The sequence below is a fragment of the Sorex araneus genome, chromosome X, assembly GCF_027595985.1.
Source record: "Sorex araneus isolate mSorAra2 chromosome X, mSorAra2.pri, whole genome shotgun sequence".
Lineage (NCBI taxonomy): Eukaryota > Metazoa > Chordata > Mammalia > Eulipotyphla > Soricidae > Sorex > Sorex araneus.
This window is the reverse complement of record NC_073313.1, coordinates 246,523,276-246,539,680: the sequence shown is the minus strand read 5'-3', so window position 1 is coordinate 246,539,680 and position 16,405 is coordinate 246,523,276. Positions and strand designations below refer to the sequence as shown.

The following is a 16,405-nucleotide window of genomic DNA, read 5'->3' as shown; positions in this document are numbered from 1 at the left end:
TTATTGAATCACCATGAGATAATGTTAAAAAGTGTTTGAGTTTCAGTCATACAATGATCAAACACTCAGCTCTCCACCAGTGCGCATCTTCCACCACCCATGTCCCCAGTTTCCACCACTCGCCACCCCTCCCCCTGCCTCTATGGCAGACAATCTTTCCTATACTCTCCTTCATATTGCTTGTTATGAGTAGCCAAAGATGTTGTGTGGACACAAGAGCAGTCATATTTTCCTAGAATTCTAAAATTTTAGATAATGAGGGTCTGGAGAAATCTCTGCAGTGAGCTGCTCAGTTTGGAGATTCTTTTGTGTGTCCCTGGATCATGGTCATTAAGGAGATTGAGTAGCAGCTGGAGGCAATTTGTGGGTGTGACCACCAGGGTCCCATGGGAATGGGGGATGAGAGGGACTGACCCATCCCCTATCTCTTGAGGCCTGGAGTTTGCCATAACTGAATCCAAACTCCATATTGGGTTCTGAAAGTTGATGGCTGCCGGGGCTTTTAGGGGACAGGTGGAAAGAGAATGCCTGCCCCATCTGCGGCAACTAGTGAAGTCGGCCTGGCTTAAGGTCCAGAAGCATTTCTGCGGCAAGCTGCTTGGTTCAGATTCTTTTGTGTGTCTCTGGATTATGGCGCTTGTTTCCATCTTTTCCAGAGAAATAAACCATTGGCATATGCCCTGCAGGGCACGCCTGTTCACCCATATTGCACACTGTTCAGGCCCTAATTGCAGCTTTTGTTCTCTTTCAAATTTATGGGTCTCTGGTATAAGGCCAATAAATGAGCTTATATAGCTGAGCCGGAGGTGGTTTGTGGTTGTGGCTCCCACAAACCTAACTTTTGGCCATTATGTTTCTTGGTAAACTTGGCTCCAAGTAGTTGGGGTTTGGTCAAAGGCACCGTGGCAATTTTGGGGTATCAGGAAGCCTGAAGGCACCATCAGACTGCTGATGCACTCACTCTACAGGCACAGGCTGACCTGCTATCAGCACTATACACCCTAGGTTGAATTCTTAATTCTACAGTAACATAAGTAATACAACTATTCTTTTAAGCATATCTACTATACCACACTACCAAAAAAGTTAGTCATCACATAAAATGTCAGCAACATAGGTGAGGCTTGCCCTTTGACAGTATTAAAAGGTTCATTGTCTAGTGTATTTACGTATTTTATCAATAGTTAACTTTATATAGCATGGAAATATTGCATTTTTTCTCTTTTTACACCTAATTCAGAGAAGCAAGCAGGAAGAGCTTTAGGAAAGTTGAAGAAACTCTTTAAGAGAAGTGATCACTGCAATTGAACTGGGGTTGAGGAATGGCAGGGTGTATATTTGGGGAAAGCATATTAAGCAGAACAAATAACATAAAATAAGTTTTTTCACAAGAAAAATCAATGTATATATTGACTGATTTTTAATTAGCTATAGTATGTTCAACAACTGGGAGTAGCTGACATTTATTGAGCAGGCAGTGAGTTTTTGTACAGGATTTGTGCAATGAAAGGTTTAAAACAGTTCTCAGAGCTAGGTTTCTCACCATACATGGAAACAATCTCTTGGAACAGTCTTTGAGTATTGCATGAATCACTGGATTGCATCAATGTAACCATTTGGCAAGAGTTACTCTCATGCAAATTAGTCATATAACAATTAAAATCTTGAAAACAATACATTACAAAGTGACTAAGAAAATGTAAATTTTTTAAAAAGCATTTTTAAATAGTTTGACCTTAAAGATGAGTTATGGTTTTGCCCCCTCTCCCTGGCGCTGGTGTAAGAATTCCCAATTTGTGGACCTTTACGTGATGACACATTCTTGTCCATTATGTGCTATAGCAGTAGGTGTTTTGAAAAATAATAATACAGTTAATTATACCATCAAAGTGACTTTTTAACAGTGAACAAAAAAATTGAACTACTTCTAAAAGAAAAACAGTTCTAGACCATGTGTTAACAGTTATTTGAAAATGTTTTTCTTGTTAAATCTATAATAAGGACAGTCACCTTTAAAGTTCTGAACCTAGCTCTTTAAAAAAATGTCAGAACAGAAATGCCCACCTTGTTTTAAACAATCTGAAAACTCCTTGTAAAATCAATCAAATCAAGGATCTCAGGATTAGAGAAATGCCTAGCCAAATATGAACAAATAAACAAAAACCCTTGTGGTATTGACAAACAAACTCAAAATCATGATGTATGATGCACATTTTTTGTTGTAGTTTTTCTTTTTAATATTTGAAAGGCACCACTTACTATCCTAATAGTTGTTCTATTCAAGCATAGAATTAACCTGTAAATCATTATGTATTACAGTGTTAAACCAATTATTTAAAGATTTAAGCATATCAAGTATCTTTACCTCAATGAGATATTGTAATGACACACATATACATAATTTTTCCTTTTTGTGATGCTGGTAACCACAAAATAAGAGGCAAATATCTCTAGTTACACCCAGGCCCTGAAAGAATAGTTTTAATTTGAGAGTTGGAGTATGTTCCAAGTTAGTTCAGGTGAATTCCCAGGGGGAAGCAGGAGTCCCCAAGCCACTCCAAGTGATGCCTGAACAACAAGAGTTGTTTGGGTCAGTGTTAAAGCCAGACAGTGCAGTGCTGCATGAACCCGTGGCGTCACCAGGGTGGTACCTGATAATGAGATCATGTAGCTCCAGGGATCAATTCAGGTGGGATGCATGCAAAGCAAGCTTACTATCCCTTATTATTTCCTCAGGGTGATACTCTTAATAACAACATAGAACTGAGACTGGAGAGTCAGTCTGATTGGTCAACTTATTTTAAAGTTTTTAAAGGGTCTTAAAAGACCCAGAGAGAGTACAGTGAGTTGTTTTGTCTTGCATTGTGACTGACCCAGTTCAATCCCTGGCATGACCTCTGGCCTCCTGAGTCTGGCCAGCAGCAATGATCCTTGTGTGCAGAGCCAGGAGTGAGCTCAGAGCACTGCTAAGTGTGGCTCAAACCACCCCCCTCCCAAGTAATAACAATAAAGTCCCTCACTTTGCTTTCTCAATTCTACTACATATATAAGAATATTAATTGGGAGTCAGCATTACCAACTTGGGTTACAAAAAAAGTGAAGTACATATTAGGTGTTCAATATATGTTGGCCCTAAAATCACCTTTAAAAGAGTGAGCTATGGCAGAAAATGCCAAAGCAATAAGTATAGCATATATTAAATATCAATATATAGCATTTTAAAATTTTTGTTTGCATTGCCTTTGGCCACACCCAGCATTGTTCAGGGATTACTCCTGGATCTATGCTCAGAGATCACTCTTGGGTAGTTGAGAGACCAAAGAGAAACTGGGTATTAAATCTGGTCAGCCTCATGCCAGCAAGGACCCTACCCTCTGTGCTCTCTAGCCCCAATACATTATCTTAAGAAAATATCACTTTATGCCTGCTCTCAAATAGGCTGCTTCAAGGAAAAGATTGTATGAACAAAAAGCTTCTGTCATGAACGAAAGGAATCCATCAGCACCTCATTCGTGCTTTTATAGTACATACTCTTGTTTCTCTTCAGATAGTATAAATCTTTCGCCTTTTCATGATTTTCTAGTAAAGAGGTTTTTATTTTTATTTATTTATTTATTTACTGCTTTTTGGGTCACACCCGGCGATGCACAGGGGTTATTGCTAGCTCTTCACTCAGGTATTACTCCTGGCTGTGCTCAGGGGACCCTATGGAATGCTGGGATTCGAACCCAGGTCGGCCGCGTGTAAGGCAAACGCCCTACCCGCTGTGCTATTGCTCCAGCCCCGGTTTTTTATTTTTATTTATCTACATTAGTGACACAAGATAGTTTTATTAAATGCAACTTACTTGGAAAGATATGGGGGCAGAGAATGAGAGGAAGTATGTGCTCAAGAGAGGACGTGGGCTTCTCTAGAGTGGAAAAGGCAAGCAAAGAGACAAGAGAAAAAAGAAAGCAAAATGTATGTTCAAGGAAAAACTGGGATTTGCAGAGCGAGTCAGATCTTGAATTAATAAACATCATTAAGTAGAACAGGGCTGAGGAATAAAATCTAGGGAAGAGAAGGTGCATGCTTTCTCTGCTTACGGAGCATGGCTTCTCAGAATGAAACTCAGGCTTCCTTGCTACAGATCTCAGTAAGAAACCAGCAGGGCCTATGCGTGGTATAGTTTGAACCATGGAGCTGACAAGGCTCCAACCAGTGACTGAACATTTTTTGGCGTGAATTTTTAGGGTTTGTTTCTTTGCTGTTATTGTTTCTATTTTTGTTTTGTTTTTAAACTTATAGAAACTCAGAGTGATAATTTTTGGATTTGAGGGCTTAAATGAAGACATGATAAAATTATATGCTAGACGAGATCCTATGTTTGAACAAGTTATCCTCGGAGGCCAGGCTGTGAACTCTGTGCCCAATTTATAGCAAGAGAAGATATGGGAAACTCTTACCAGACAGTTTGAACAAGTTCTGAACAAGACATCAATGTATTACTTTATTCTGTTTCACATACAATGACCACAACCTTTTTAAAAGACACAAAGTCCTAAGAATTTTATTGGTTATGAATGACTAATATACCAGTTGCACTTATTTTAAATATATTGCATTTTAATGAAATAATTTTACTCTTGTCCAACTTTGAAACTGCATATAATCTTGTAAAGCAGGGTGCTTACACAAGTGCTCAAGTTGCAAGCTATTTAAAAGCCCCTGTTTGGCAATTAGAGAGATTTATATCCTTCTCTTCAATCCTCTCAAAATTCAGAGTTGATCTTTCCAGTTGACTAGGAGATGTGACTTAGAGGTTTTGACATTCACTATCTTTGACAATGAACAGTTAAGATTAGGTTCATGATTTAAGACTGGTATATATTTGGAATTGGGGGTATGAAGTTTAAACTAATTTATAAGAAAATAATCAAATAATCTTCTTCTTGGCACCAGAAATACTTTAAAGAATGTCTTATTACTGATCATATTGAGGTGACATATTCTCTATTCTTACTTTATGAGGAGAAAATTTCTTTCAGTATAACTTGAGAGTTTATCATTTATCAAAAATTTAAAATAATCTTTTAATTAAAATAATTCTTTTTATACCTTACTATATAGATGATATTTGATTTGTAAAGGTAATTAGAGAGATTTATGTCAAGCATAAAAACGAATAGCAGTATATCACAGATGCAGTTGATTTTACAAATATAATCCATATAATAAGCTTTTCAATTTATGCTATTAAAATCTATGTCTATGGCTTTTTCTTATCAGAATCTCATAATATTAAAATACAAAGGTAAATTTATTTTCATTCTTTCATGAACCATTGAGATATAATGGTTAATAAGTTTGGATTATAGAAACAACAGGTAATAAGTATACATAGAATGCATCTTAATATAATTTTAAAATTTTATTTTCCAAGGTTTTATACTGTATTATTTAAGTAATAAATTACTAAAACGAAATCACCAGAACCCCACATAATGCAATCTTAGTGAAATTATTCTGTGTAATTTAGTTGTCTGCATAATATAATACATTTTGAATCAACATTTAAATTAAAATTTGAATTATATAATTACTAAAAACCTAAGATAAGTAAATTTTCTTTTGTTTTACATGTTAACTTTTTATTGCATAGATATCAATTTTTTATATTTTCTAAATATATACTAAATAAAATTTATTTCTACTCGTTCAATGATTTGTCATTTTTAGTCAAGTCGTTTGAGTAATATTCATTTATACCAAAGATTTTAGAGGCTTTTTCTTATATTTTTTGAGATAACTTATAAAGGTGATCATGATTGGGTTTGAGTCATACAATGTTCGAACACCTGTCCCTTCACCAGTGTACATTTCCAACCACCAATGTCCTGTTTCCCTCCTACCAACCCCACCAAGCCTGCCTCTATGGCAGGCACTTTTTAGAACCTTTTCCTTATAAAACCGAATATAAATCTAAGATATATAATATGTATATTTTAGATATACATATTAGATAATAGGTTTTTTTTTAAGTTTTTTTTTTTTTTTTGCTTTTGGGTCACACCCAGCGATGCTCAGGGGTCACTCCTGGCTCTGCAGGAATTATCCCTGGCCTTGCTCAGGGGACCATATGGGATGCTGGCAAACCTGGGTCGGCCACGTGCAAGGCAAACGCCCTACCCGCTGTGTTATCACTCCAGCCCCTAGATAATAGTTTTAAATAATTTAAATCTTCCCTTAATCTTATTACATGCATTTATTTATATGGGTTAAATAATTATGTGGTTGACAACTTTTCTAGCACATATATTTGAACAAAGTGTGATGCTACTGCATGCTAAGGACATCACGTTCTGCTCAGTCTCTTTTTCTCTTGAAATAGTGGGAAATAGAGTACACAAAATGCTGGCAACATTTGGTTGGAAGGTCAGCATCAATAAACAGCTCTGCATTTAGCCAGAGATATGGAGGCATGTTCTTTTAATAAGTGCACTTTCCCCCTGCATGGGTGCTTCATTATTTGCATGAAAGTAAAGAAATAAGAAATCCACTTTCTACAAGCACTCCATTACAACACTCTGAGAATGTAAAATATTAAAATTGAAAAAACCTTCATGTAAAATTTAGGTCACTGTGAAATACTATTTTATCTGTGAATCTTGTTTTAACAATAAAGTTTTTTCAGCTCTTCACATTCAAGTATTTAAACAAAGTAAGGTGGATTTTACTTTTCTATCAATGCTCCATTAATAACTGTGAACCTGGCTGCACTAGGATCCCGCTATTTTAATAAAAGTATTTAGGCACCTTTGCATCCAAGTGTAGCTCATTGTATTTTTATTCTTAAGTCATGTCTAACATATTTTGCCCACAGTGTTGGCTTGGCTAATGTTTTCTCTTCATACTAAATCTCTACAATATGTAGAGGAAGACTTTTTAAAAAGTGCAACTCTATTAGCTTTTTTCCCCCCAATAATATGTAAACCCAATAACCACTGTCACTGTCACTGTCATCCCATTGCTCATCAATTTGCTCGAGCGGGCACCAGTAATGTCTCCATTGTGAGACTTGTAGTTACTGTTTTTGGCATATCGAATGCACCATGGGTAGCTTGCCAGGCTCTGCCATGTGGGCGAGATACTCTCGGTAGCTTGCCAGGCTTTCCGAGAGGGGCGGAGGAATCGAACCCGGGTTGACGGCATACAAGGCAAAGCCCTACCCGTTAAGCTATTGCTCCAGCCCAAATCCAATAATATGTAAAAAATATATTTTACACACAGAATTAAATTAGGTATTCCAGATTTAATGAGGGTACCTGCTCACAATCTGTCCATCATCTAATCACTTTATTAGTATTGTGCAAATGTGGGAAGACAAATTAAAGTAATTGTAAAAGAACTTTCTTGAATGATCCAGTAACTAGAAAGGATGGCTATTTACTTTTTATAATTTTTTGGAGTGCTTGTTTCATCCTCTGCCTCAAATTCATTAGAGTTTAATATGGAGGTCTAGAATGGTGGGTTTTGGCATTTTTCAAACTACTAAAATTTGTGCTTCTTAAACCTCTCTGTTATCTCTTTTATTTCTTGCATCTTCATCCACACCTTCTGTTCTTTCCCTAAGCAAATAAATGTGTTGTCTGATATTTAAACAAAGGAGGATTCACAGCCTTTGTAGTTGTTTTATTCTAGAACTAGGAGACTTTTCTACTCCTCATAGGCGGAGCTGAACTGTTTGCAATATAATTTCTACATTCCATCTCATTTTTTCAGATTTTATTTACTCCCACAATAATAAAGGCTTATCTAGTTCTAACACTCCAATTCTCGTGACCTAAGTAAACACTTGATCCTCAATAAATTGGGACAATTTTTTTACTTCAAAATCATTCTTCTTCCATAATCCATATATCCAATCACACCAATTGAGAATGAAACCACCTATTTTTATCCATTCTCTACTTTTTAGTTTTACAATCCCCTACCTCAAATCATCTTCTACTCATATCTTGCTGTACTGATTTCTTCAGTAAGATCTACTCGCTTAATAAATTAAGCTTTTTAAGAGGCCAATCCAGGAATTGGAGAGGGGTTATGTTAAATGAAAAATAAAAATATAGAAAACTATCAGAGATTTCATTTCTATGTGGACATAGAGAAGGAAATAATTGAACGGGCTAAACCAACAGGAAAAATCCAGTGGGCGCAGACTGGTTACTGTATGGAGGATTGGAGAGGGAAGAAAATGGGAGAGGGAATCTAAAGGACCAGAATGGAGGAATAGTACACGCCTGGTGATGATACTGCAATGAAATATACATTGAGCAGTGTAAAATTGTGTCCTGAAAGTACGTACAACAGAAACTAATATTAGAAATTTAAAAAAATTAAAGGCAAATCCAGTGATGACTCTTTCTTATGTATTTCATCTGAAATGAACTTCAAGCTGGTCTTAAGACCACTTACCTGTATATTTTGTCTAGCATGATTTCTTTCCTTAAGTTCTCACTCCACTTGTAATACCCTTGGAATATGTCATTGTAGTTTAACCTCCCTGGCTTTGCACACACACTGGAGTTTTCTGGATCCCAGCCTTCTCTTGATGATCTGCTAGATCTTTACCCTCCCAATTGCAGCTCAAACACAACCACCTTCTGAAAGTTATTCACTCTCTTCTAGGGGTGGATGAAGTTTTACTGCTTGCTTTTACTCTACATCTTGCAAGTTCTTCCTTCTTGCGCTTCACTGTATGAAAATAATCACTTGTTTTTCCTTCCTCACCAGCTTTGTTCTCACTCCTGGCAGGTTCAGGGCACTACATAGAGTACAAGGAAAAGAATCAGTGTCTGTGACACAAGCCCGCTGTCTGCTGGACTCTCTCTGGTACATTTTTTAGAACCTTAGAAGACTTAGAAGAGTCCATAGATTAAAAGTCATTATGTCATGTCAATGAGCATTTACTGGCATTCTTTTATCCTCTAGTGCCCTTGCATAACTATTTATGTCACATCCAATTTAAGGGACTAGGCTTAACAAAACATGAGAAAGGCAAATGAATGCTTACAGTTCTTGCATCCCATACTGACAGTGTCTTATCTGCAGAACCCGTGAGAAGAATTCTGGAGCAAGGGAAAAACTCAATGGTATTGACAGACTCTGTGTGTCCATACAGAGTGTATCTGCATCTTCCACTGTGCAGAGAAAAGAATAAGAGTTAAATGTTTAGGAGTTGGCACTCACATGTTCTCTATGGAATGTGTCTATCCAATACTCAGCGAACTAGACATAGATTGTTTTTCATTAATGGGAAAATAATTAACATTTTAAAGGTAGATTCCATTATGCCTTTTATTCTAAGCATTTGTAGAATTAGGAACACAAAATTGACTGAATTTAAATTTTACTTGGTCAATCTCTCTCTTCATCAAATAATTTCTTTCTTTTTTTAAAATTTATTCTTTTATTGAATCACCATGTGGAAAGTTACAAAGCTTTCAGGTTTATGTCTCAGTTATACAACGCTCGAACACCCATCCCTTCACCAGTGCACATATTCCACCACCAAGAATCACAGTATAACTCCCCCCTCCCCCCCACCTCCCCAGTCCCCGACCCCGCATGTGTAACTGGTAAATTTCACTTTATTTTCACTTTACTTTGAAAATAATTTATTTCCTATAATGAAGAGACTTCTTAAATTTTTTCTCTATTTAATAAAGGAGTAAACTACAAAAGAAGACATTTCACTAAAAAGTAAGTAAAAATGCACTGGTTTAGGTTATTTTGTTTCATTTCCTCAGCATCCATAGAATCACCCTAGATATCTTTAGCACATACTGGACCTCAAGCCCATATACTCTTTCTAAATTGGTATATGATGGGGTCTGACAATTAGTGCAAATTACTATCTACTCTGGTGATTATAATTTGCCTTTAGTGATAAGACTATGTCAGCGAGTTTTAAAACGTTTTACCATGCCAACAGTATTAGTCTCACTAGGGAAGGTGTCAGATATACAAATTATTTGATCTAATACTACAACTACAGAAGTAGAAATTGAGTGGAGTGTGTGTTTCAACAATCTGTTAAAACAAGTTCTCCAAACAATGTCAAGGGTATCCTTATAGGGATCACATTGAATTTGTACAATGCTTTGGGGAGTATTGTCATTTTGACAATATTAATTCTTCCAATCCATGAGCAGGGGAGAGGATATCTTTCCATTTCTAATGTCCTATTTTATTTCCTGAAGTAGCACTCCTGAAACTCATATGGAACAATAAGCCTCCACAAATACCTAAAGCAATTCTTGGGAAAATAAAATGGGAGAATCAACCTCCTCAACTTCAAACTCTACTACAAAGCGGTTGTCATTAAAACAGCATGGTATTGGAACAAAGGTAGAGTTGCAGACCAATGGAACAGGGTTGAATACTCTGACACACACCCACAATATATGACCATTTAATCTTTGATAGGGAGCAATAAGTGTGAAGTGGAGCAAGGAACACATATTTAACAAATTGTGCTGGCAAAACTGGACAGATACATTCAAAAAAATGGGCTTAGATCTCCACCTATCACCATGTACAAAAGTCAGATCAAAATGGATTAAAGACCTCAAAATCAGACCAGAATCCCTAAGGTATATTGAAGACAAGGTCAGCAAAACTCTCCATGGCATTGAAGCCACCAGTATCTTCAAAGATGACATGCCACTGGCCAAGCAAGTGAAAACAGAGATAAATAAATGGGACTATCTGAAACTAAGAAGCTTCTGCACCTCAAAAGAAACAGTGACCAAAGTACAAAGACAATCTACAGAATGGGAAAGGATATTTATGCAGTACCCATCCAATAAAGGGTTGATATGAAAGATATACAATGCACTGGTTGAACTCCACAAGAAGAAAACTGCCAACCCAATCAAAAAATGGGGTGATGAAATGAACAGAAGCTTTCCTAAAGAAGAAATCCGAATGGCTCAGAGGCACATGAGAAAATGTTCCACATCACTAATCATCAGGGAAATGCAGATCAAAACAACCATGAGATATCATCTCACACCACAGAGACTGGCCCACATCCCAAAAAACAAAAGCAACCGGTGTTGGCGTGGATGCGGGGAGAAAGGGACTCTTCTTCACTGCTGGTGGGAATGCCGACTGGTTCAGCCCTTTTGGAAAACAATATGGACGATTCTCAAAAAATTAGAAATTGAGCTTCCATTTGACCCAGCAATACCACTCCTGGGAATATATCCCGGAGAGGCAAATGGTATAGTAGAGATGGCATATGTATTTCTATGTTCATTCCAGCACTGTTTACAATAGCCAGAATCTGGAAAAAACCAGAGTGCCCCAAAACAGATGACTGGTTAAAGAAACTCTGGTTCATCTACACAATGGAATACTATGTAGCTGTCATAAAACATGAAGTCATGAAATTTGCATATAAATGGATCAACATGGAAAGTATCATGTTGAGTGAAATGAGTCAGAAAGAAAGAGACAGACAGAAAGATTGCACTCATATGTGGAATATAATGTAACTGAGAAGTACAAGTTGGCAATGATGCAACTTCTGACAGATATCTCTCTGGACTTAGTTACTAAAATACTAAAATACAGAAACCCCAAACCGAGAGGCCGCTAAGTGTGGTCACTCGACCTCATACCTCTTTATCCTCAGCAGTGGAAAACAAATTATCTAATGCTTCCTTTTCAGCAGGTCTGACTTTAGGGAAGAGACTCTCCAAACAATAATAGTGAGTTTTGTTGAAATATTGTATGCAATCAAAGTGAAAGTAAAGTGAAATTTATTAGTTACACAGGCGGGGGGGGGTTTAGAGTGGGGGGGGCTAGGGGCATGGGAGGGTTAGGGGTGTGGGGGGGCGGGGGGGCGGGGTGGTGCTATAGTGGGATTCTTGGTGGTGGAATATGAGCACTGGTGAAGGGATGGGTATTCGAGCATTGTATAACTGAGATTTAAACCTGAAAACTTTGTAACTTTCCACATGGTGACTCAATAAAAAATTAAAAAAAAAAAGAAACTTTCTCAAAGAAGAAATCCAAATGGCTGAGAGGCACATGAGAAAATGTTCAACATCACTAATCATCAGGGAGATGCAGATCAAACCAACAATGAGATATCATCTCACACCACACAGACTGGCCCACATCCCCAAAAACAAAAGCAACCGGTGTTGGCATGGATGTGGGGAGAAAGGGACTCTCCTTCACTGCTGGTGGGAATGCCGACTGGTTCAGCCCTTTTGGAAAACAAAATGGTCGATTCTCAAAAAATTAGAAATTGAGCTTCCATTTGACCCAGCAATACCACTCCTGGGAATATATCCCGGAGAGGCAAAAAGGTATAGTAGAAGTGACATCTGTATTTCTATGTTCATTGTATCTGTATTTCTATGTTCATTGTAGCAATGTTTACAATAGCCACAATCTGAAAAAAACAGAGTGCCCGAAAACAGATGACTGGTTAAAGAAACTTTGGTAGATCTACACAATGGAATACTATGCAGCTGTCAGAAAACATGAAGTCATGAAATTTGTGTATAAGTGGATCAACATGAAAAGTATCATGTTGAGTGAAATGAGTCAGAAAGAATGAGATAGACATAGAAAGATTGCACTCATATGTGGAATATAATATAACTGAGAAGTACGAGTTGGCAGTGATGCAATTTCTGGCAGATATTTCTCTGAACTTAGTTACTAAAATACTAAATTACAGAAATCCAAAACCGTGTGACTGCTATTGTGGCTGCTTGACCTCATATCTCTTCATTCTCATCAATGGAAAACAAATTATCAAATGCTTCCTTTTCAGCAGGTCCGACTTTGGGGGGAGAAACTCCAAACAATAATAGTGAGTTTTTTGTTGAAATATTGAATGTAATCAAAGTAAAGTGAAAGTAAAGTGAAATTTATCAGTTACACAGGCGGGGTGGGGGGCTAGGGAGGTAGGGGGGTGGGGTAGGAGGTTTACTGTGGTTCTTGGTGGTGGAATATGTGCACTGGTGAAGGGATGGGTGTTCAAACATAGTATAACTGAAACTTAAACCTGAAAGCTTTGTAATTTTCCATATGGTGATTCAATAAAAGAATAAATTTAAAAAAAAAACCATAAAAACAAACAGGTGCCAGAAAGTAGGTAGGTACTTGTCTTGCATGCGACTAACCTGGGTTTGATTCCTGGCACTTTAAAGGTCCCCCAGTCCCTTCCAGGAGTGATCCATGAGTGCAGAGCCAGGAGCAAACCCTGAACACTGCCAGACGTGGCTCCCAAACAAAACAAAATCTCAGAACCAGAGACATAGCACAGGGATAAGGTGCTCATCCAATCCAAACTTGATCCTTGGTACCCTAAATTGTCCCCCCATGCACTGCCAAAGTGATTCCTGAACACAGAGCCAGGAACAAACTCTGAGCTCTACTGGGTGTGGTACAAAAAGTAAACAAAAACCTCTGTGTTGTGACCTTTAAAAATTAATAAATAAAAATAAAACAAGTTCTCCAGGTTACTTGGATAACTAGTGCTCTATATGACTAGCATTTACAGAAAAGAAAGGACATTGTGGGTTTGCTTTTGCATTTTATATAATGGGGATGAATCCTATGAGATGGGGATCCATAGAGAACAGTGACCCCTCCTTTGTCATGGCTGTTTTGTTCAGGAGGAATATTACTTTTTGGATCACATCTTCAATGCTCTGGAATTAGTTCTGGCTCTGCACTTGGGAATTACTCCTAGCAGTACTCGGGGACCACATGGAATGCCATAGATGAAACCTGGGTCCATTTTATACCTTGCATGTGCCCAATGTAGCATCTCTGAAGGCCTCCTGTGTGTTTGTTTTACAATGACCAATTATAATCTATTCTAACAAAGAATACTGAGAATACAGGAGTCTGTGTAAGTGCAGTTCTAGCCAATAAGTAAAGCTCTGGTCACAGGTTTCTCTCTGTCTTGAGCCATGTTGAATGCTTGATAGCCATCGTAATATAGTGCAGTGGGGAAAACTCTGCAGGGAGATCTGGGGTATCGGGTTCCAGTCCTAATTTTGACAATTTTTAACAGGAAATCCATAGGCAAGTCATTTAATATTGATTGCTGTAAATATCCTTCTTTAGAAAATGATCTTGGGGCTGGAGCAATAGCACAGCGGGTAGGGCCTTTGCCTTGCACGCGGCCGACCCAGGTTCGATTCCCAGCATCCCATATGGTCCTCTGAGCACTGCCAGGGGTAATTCCTGAGTACAGAGCCAGGATACACCCCTGTGCATTGCCGGGTGTGATCCAAAAAGCAAAAAAAAAAAAAAAGATGACTTTAATTGGATATGTTGAGAGAATAAATACAGCTCTAGTATTCTGATATTCTTTGACTTAGGTTGTGAGTTATTGAAAAGATTAGTCATTATGAGTTTCACATTGAAGACCTCTATAGAGCAAACATTTTCCCCTTGTTACCATATGTATAATTCTCTGTTGTAATCTGTGTATATGTGTGTGTGTGTGTGTGTGTGTGTGTGTGTGTGGTGGGGAGGATTAGGAAGGGTTTAATACAAAGATATTTTGATTCTATTAACCTATTTCAAATTTCTTGATCTGCTTTTCATTTGCACTTATTGTCTTACAAAACCATAAAGGAATATGGTTTATAATTTCATTATATTTTATTTTATTTTTTCATTTTTTATTTCATTACAGAAAATCAATTCAAAATATATCATTTCTTTCCCTTTCAAAATATAGAGCAATTCTTGTTTGAATCACTGATTTATTCAGTCAATCCCTCATGCACTGAATGTTATTCAGTGGAATTTGATTTAAATAACTTTGTTCATCTTTTGCAATATTTCATAAGTTCAGTTTATTTTTATTATGGCTTTTAAATAATAGGAAAAGAAAGGCAATGTCTTGTTAGCATTTGTATATCTAACCTAATAATCACTATTGTATTTATTCCTCAACATTAAACAACTATAAAATTACAAAAATTATATAAGACAACTAATTCCTGACAATGAATGAAAAGGGTTATTATTAGGCAAAGGGAAAAAAAATTATGTGATTTTAACAAACTTTCTAGATCTTCTGCTTGAGATCCCTTCTCTGCTATCAACTACCCTAGTAGAATCACAGTCTATGGAAGTCTCCTGAGCCAAGGTACAGTGAGAAAAACGTGGGCTGCTGATGGGCCTGAAATTCGAAGTGTGTGGTACGTAGGACAAAGGAGCTGCACTGGGAATGACAGTAGTTTGTGTGGAAGTTTGCAAAAACTTGGTAGCTGTCAGGACCTAAATGGTACTTCTACAGAGTGAACTGCTATAAAGCCTAGCAGAGAGTCACTAGTTGGTTGAAAGATAAAAAAATCAGAAAATAGCACCGCTGGAAGACTTTGGGGCTTAATCCCAGTCCGAATGCAGATGTCAATAACTCGGACATTCACTAGATATTCCAGAAAGTTCTCACCACGAGAGTAAGAATAAACTGAATTAAGTTAAACCCAAGGGCTAGAGCTATAGCACAGAGGGTAGGGCGTCTGCCTTGCACGTGGCCGACCCAGGTTCGATTCCTCTGTCCCTCTCAGATATCCCAGCAAGCTACTGAGAATATCCCACTCACATGGCAGAGCCTGGCAAGCTACCCGTGGTGTATTCGATATGCCAAAAACAGTAACAAGTCTCACAATGGAGATGTTATTGGTATCTGCTTGAACAAGTAGATGAACAACGGGATGACAGTGCTACAGTGAAAGTTAAACCCAAAATATACTTATATAGCAAAAGTGTAGACCAGTTATGAAAAGTCAAAAATGATTTGACTATCACTAAACTATACTTAAAGCAGAGCTTTCTGACTTGAGTATAAATCCCGCTTAATACACACTACCTACAATTTCTATCAACAATGATCAGCACATTTAAAAACAATGCTACATATGTGAAGAAGTAAGAAATGTAGCCTGGAGGTATTTCTGGAAATAACTATATATTTAGAGAAATCATAATCTCTTACCAGAAGTGTCATCCTTAAATGTATGAGTCAAGTACATACAGCATTGAAGATGGGCAGAGAAACTTTGCTATATCAAAAGAGCTATCCATTAACATAAATGTCTCCTGCTGACTAAAATCATGCATTGCATGTAACTGTAATTAGATGTGTAATAGAATGCATTGAATGAATTATCTATAGCTTCTGGGAGATGTGTTTGTTTAATTATAATGGAAATAAGAAAGAAAGTAAACACAAAGATATGGACATTTACAAATTCACAAATGATTTTTATAATAACAATGAAGAAAAGAAAAAAGTGAAAGAAATAAAGCAAAATGGATAACTGCATGAAAAAGGATCAATGAACAACAAAATACTAAAACAGAGAGATATTTC

General features: G+C 37.2%; 1 protein-coding gene across 1 annotated transcript in view; it reads right to left on the bottom strand.

Annotated features, from left to right (window-relative positions):
* The window catches only part of SPAG16 (sperm associated antigen 16), a 984,605-nt gene that overhangs the window by 382,990 nt on the left and 585,210 nt on the right, over positions 1 to 16,405 (bottom strand). The window contains 1 exon segment of the mRNA XM_055121268.1: positions 9,053 to 9,179. Within this exon segment, the coding sequence (XP_054977243.1) occupies positions 9,053 to 9,179 (127 nt within the window).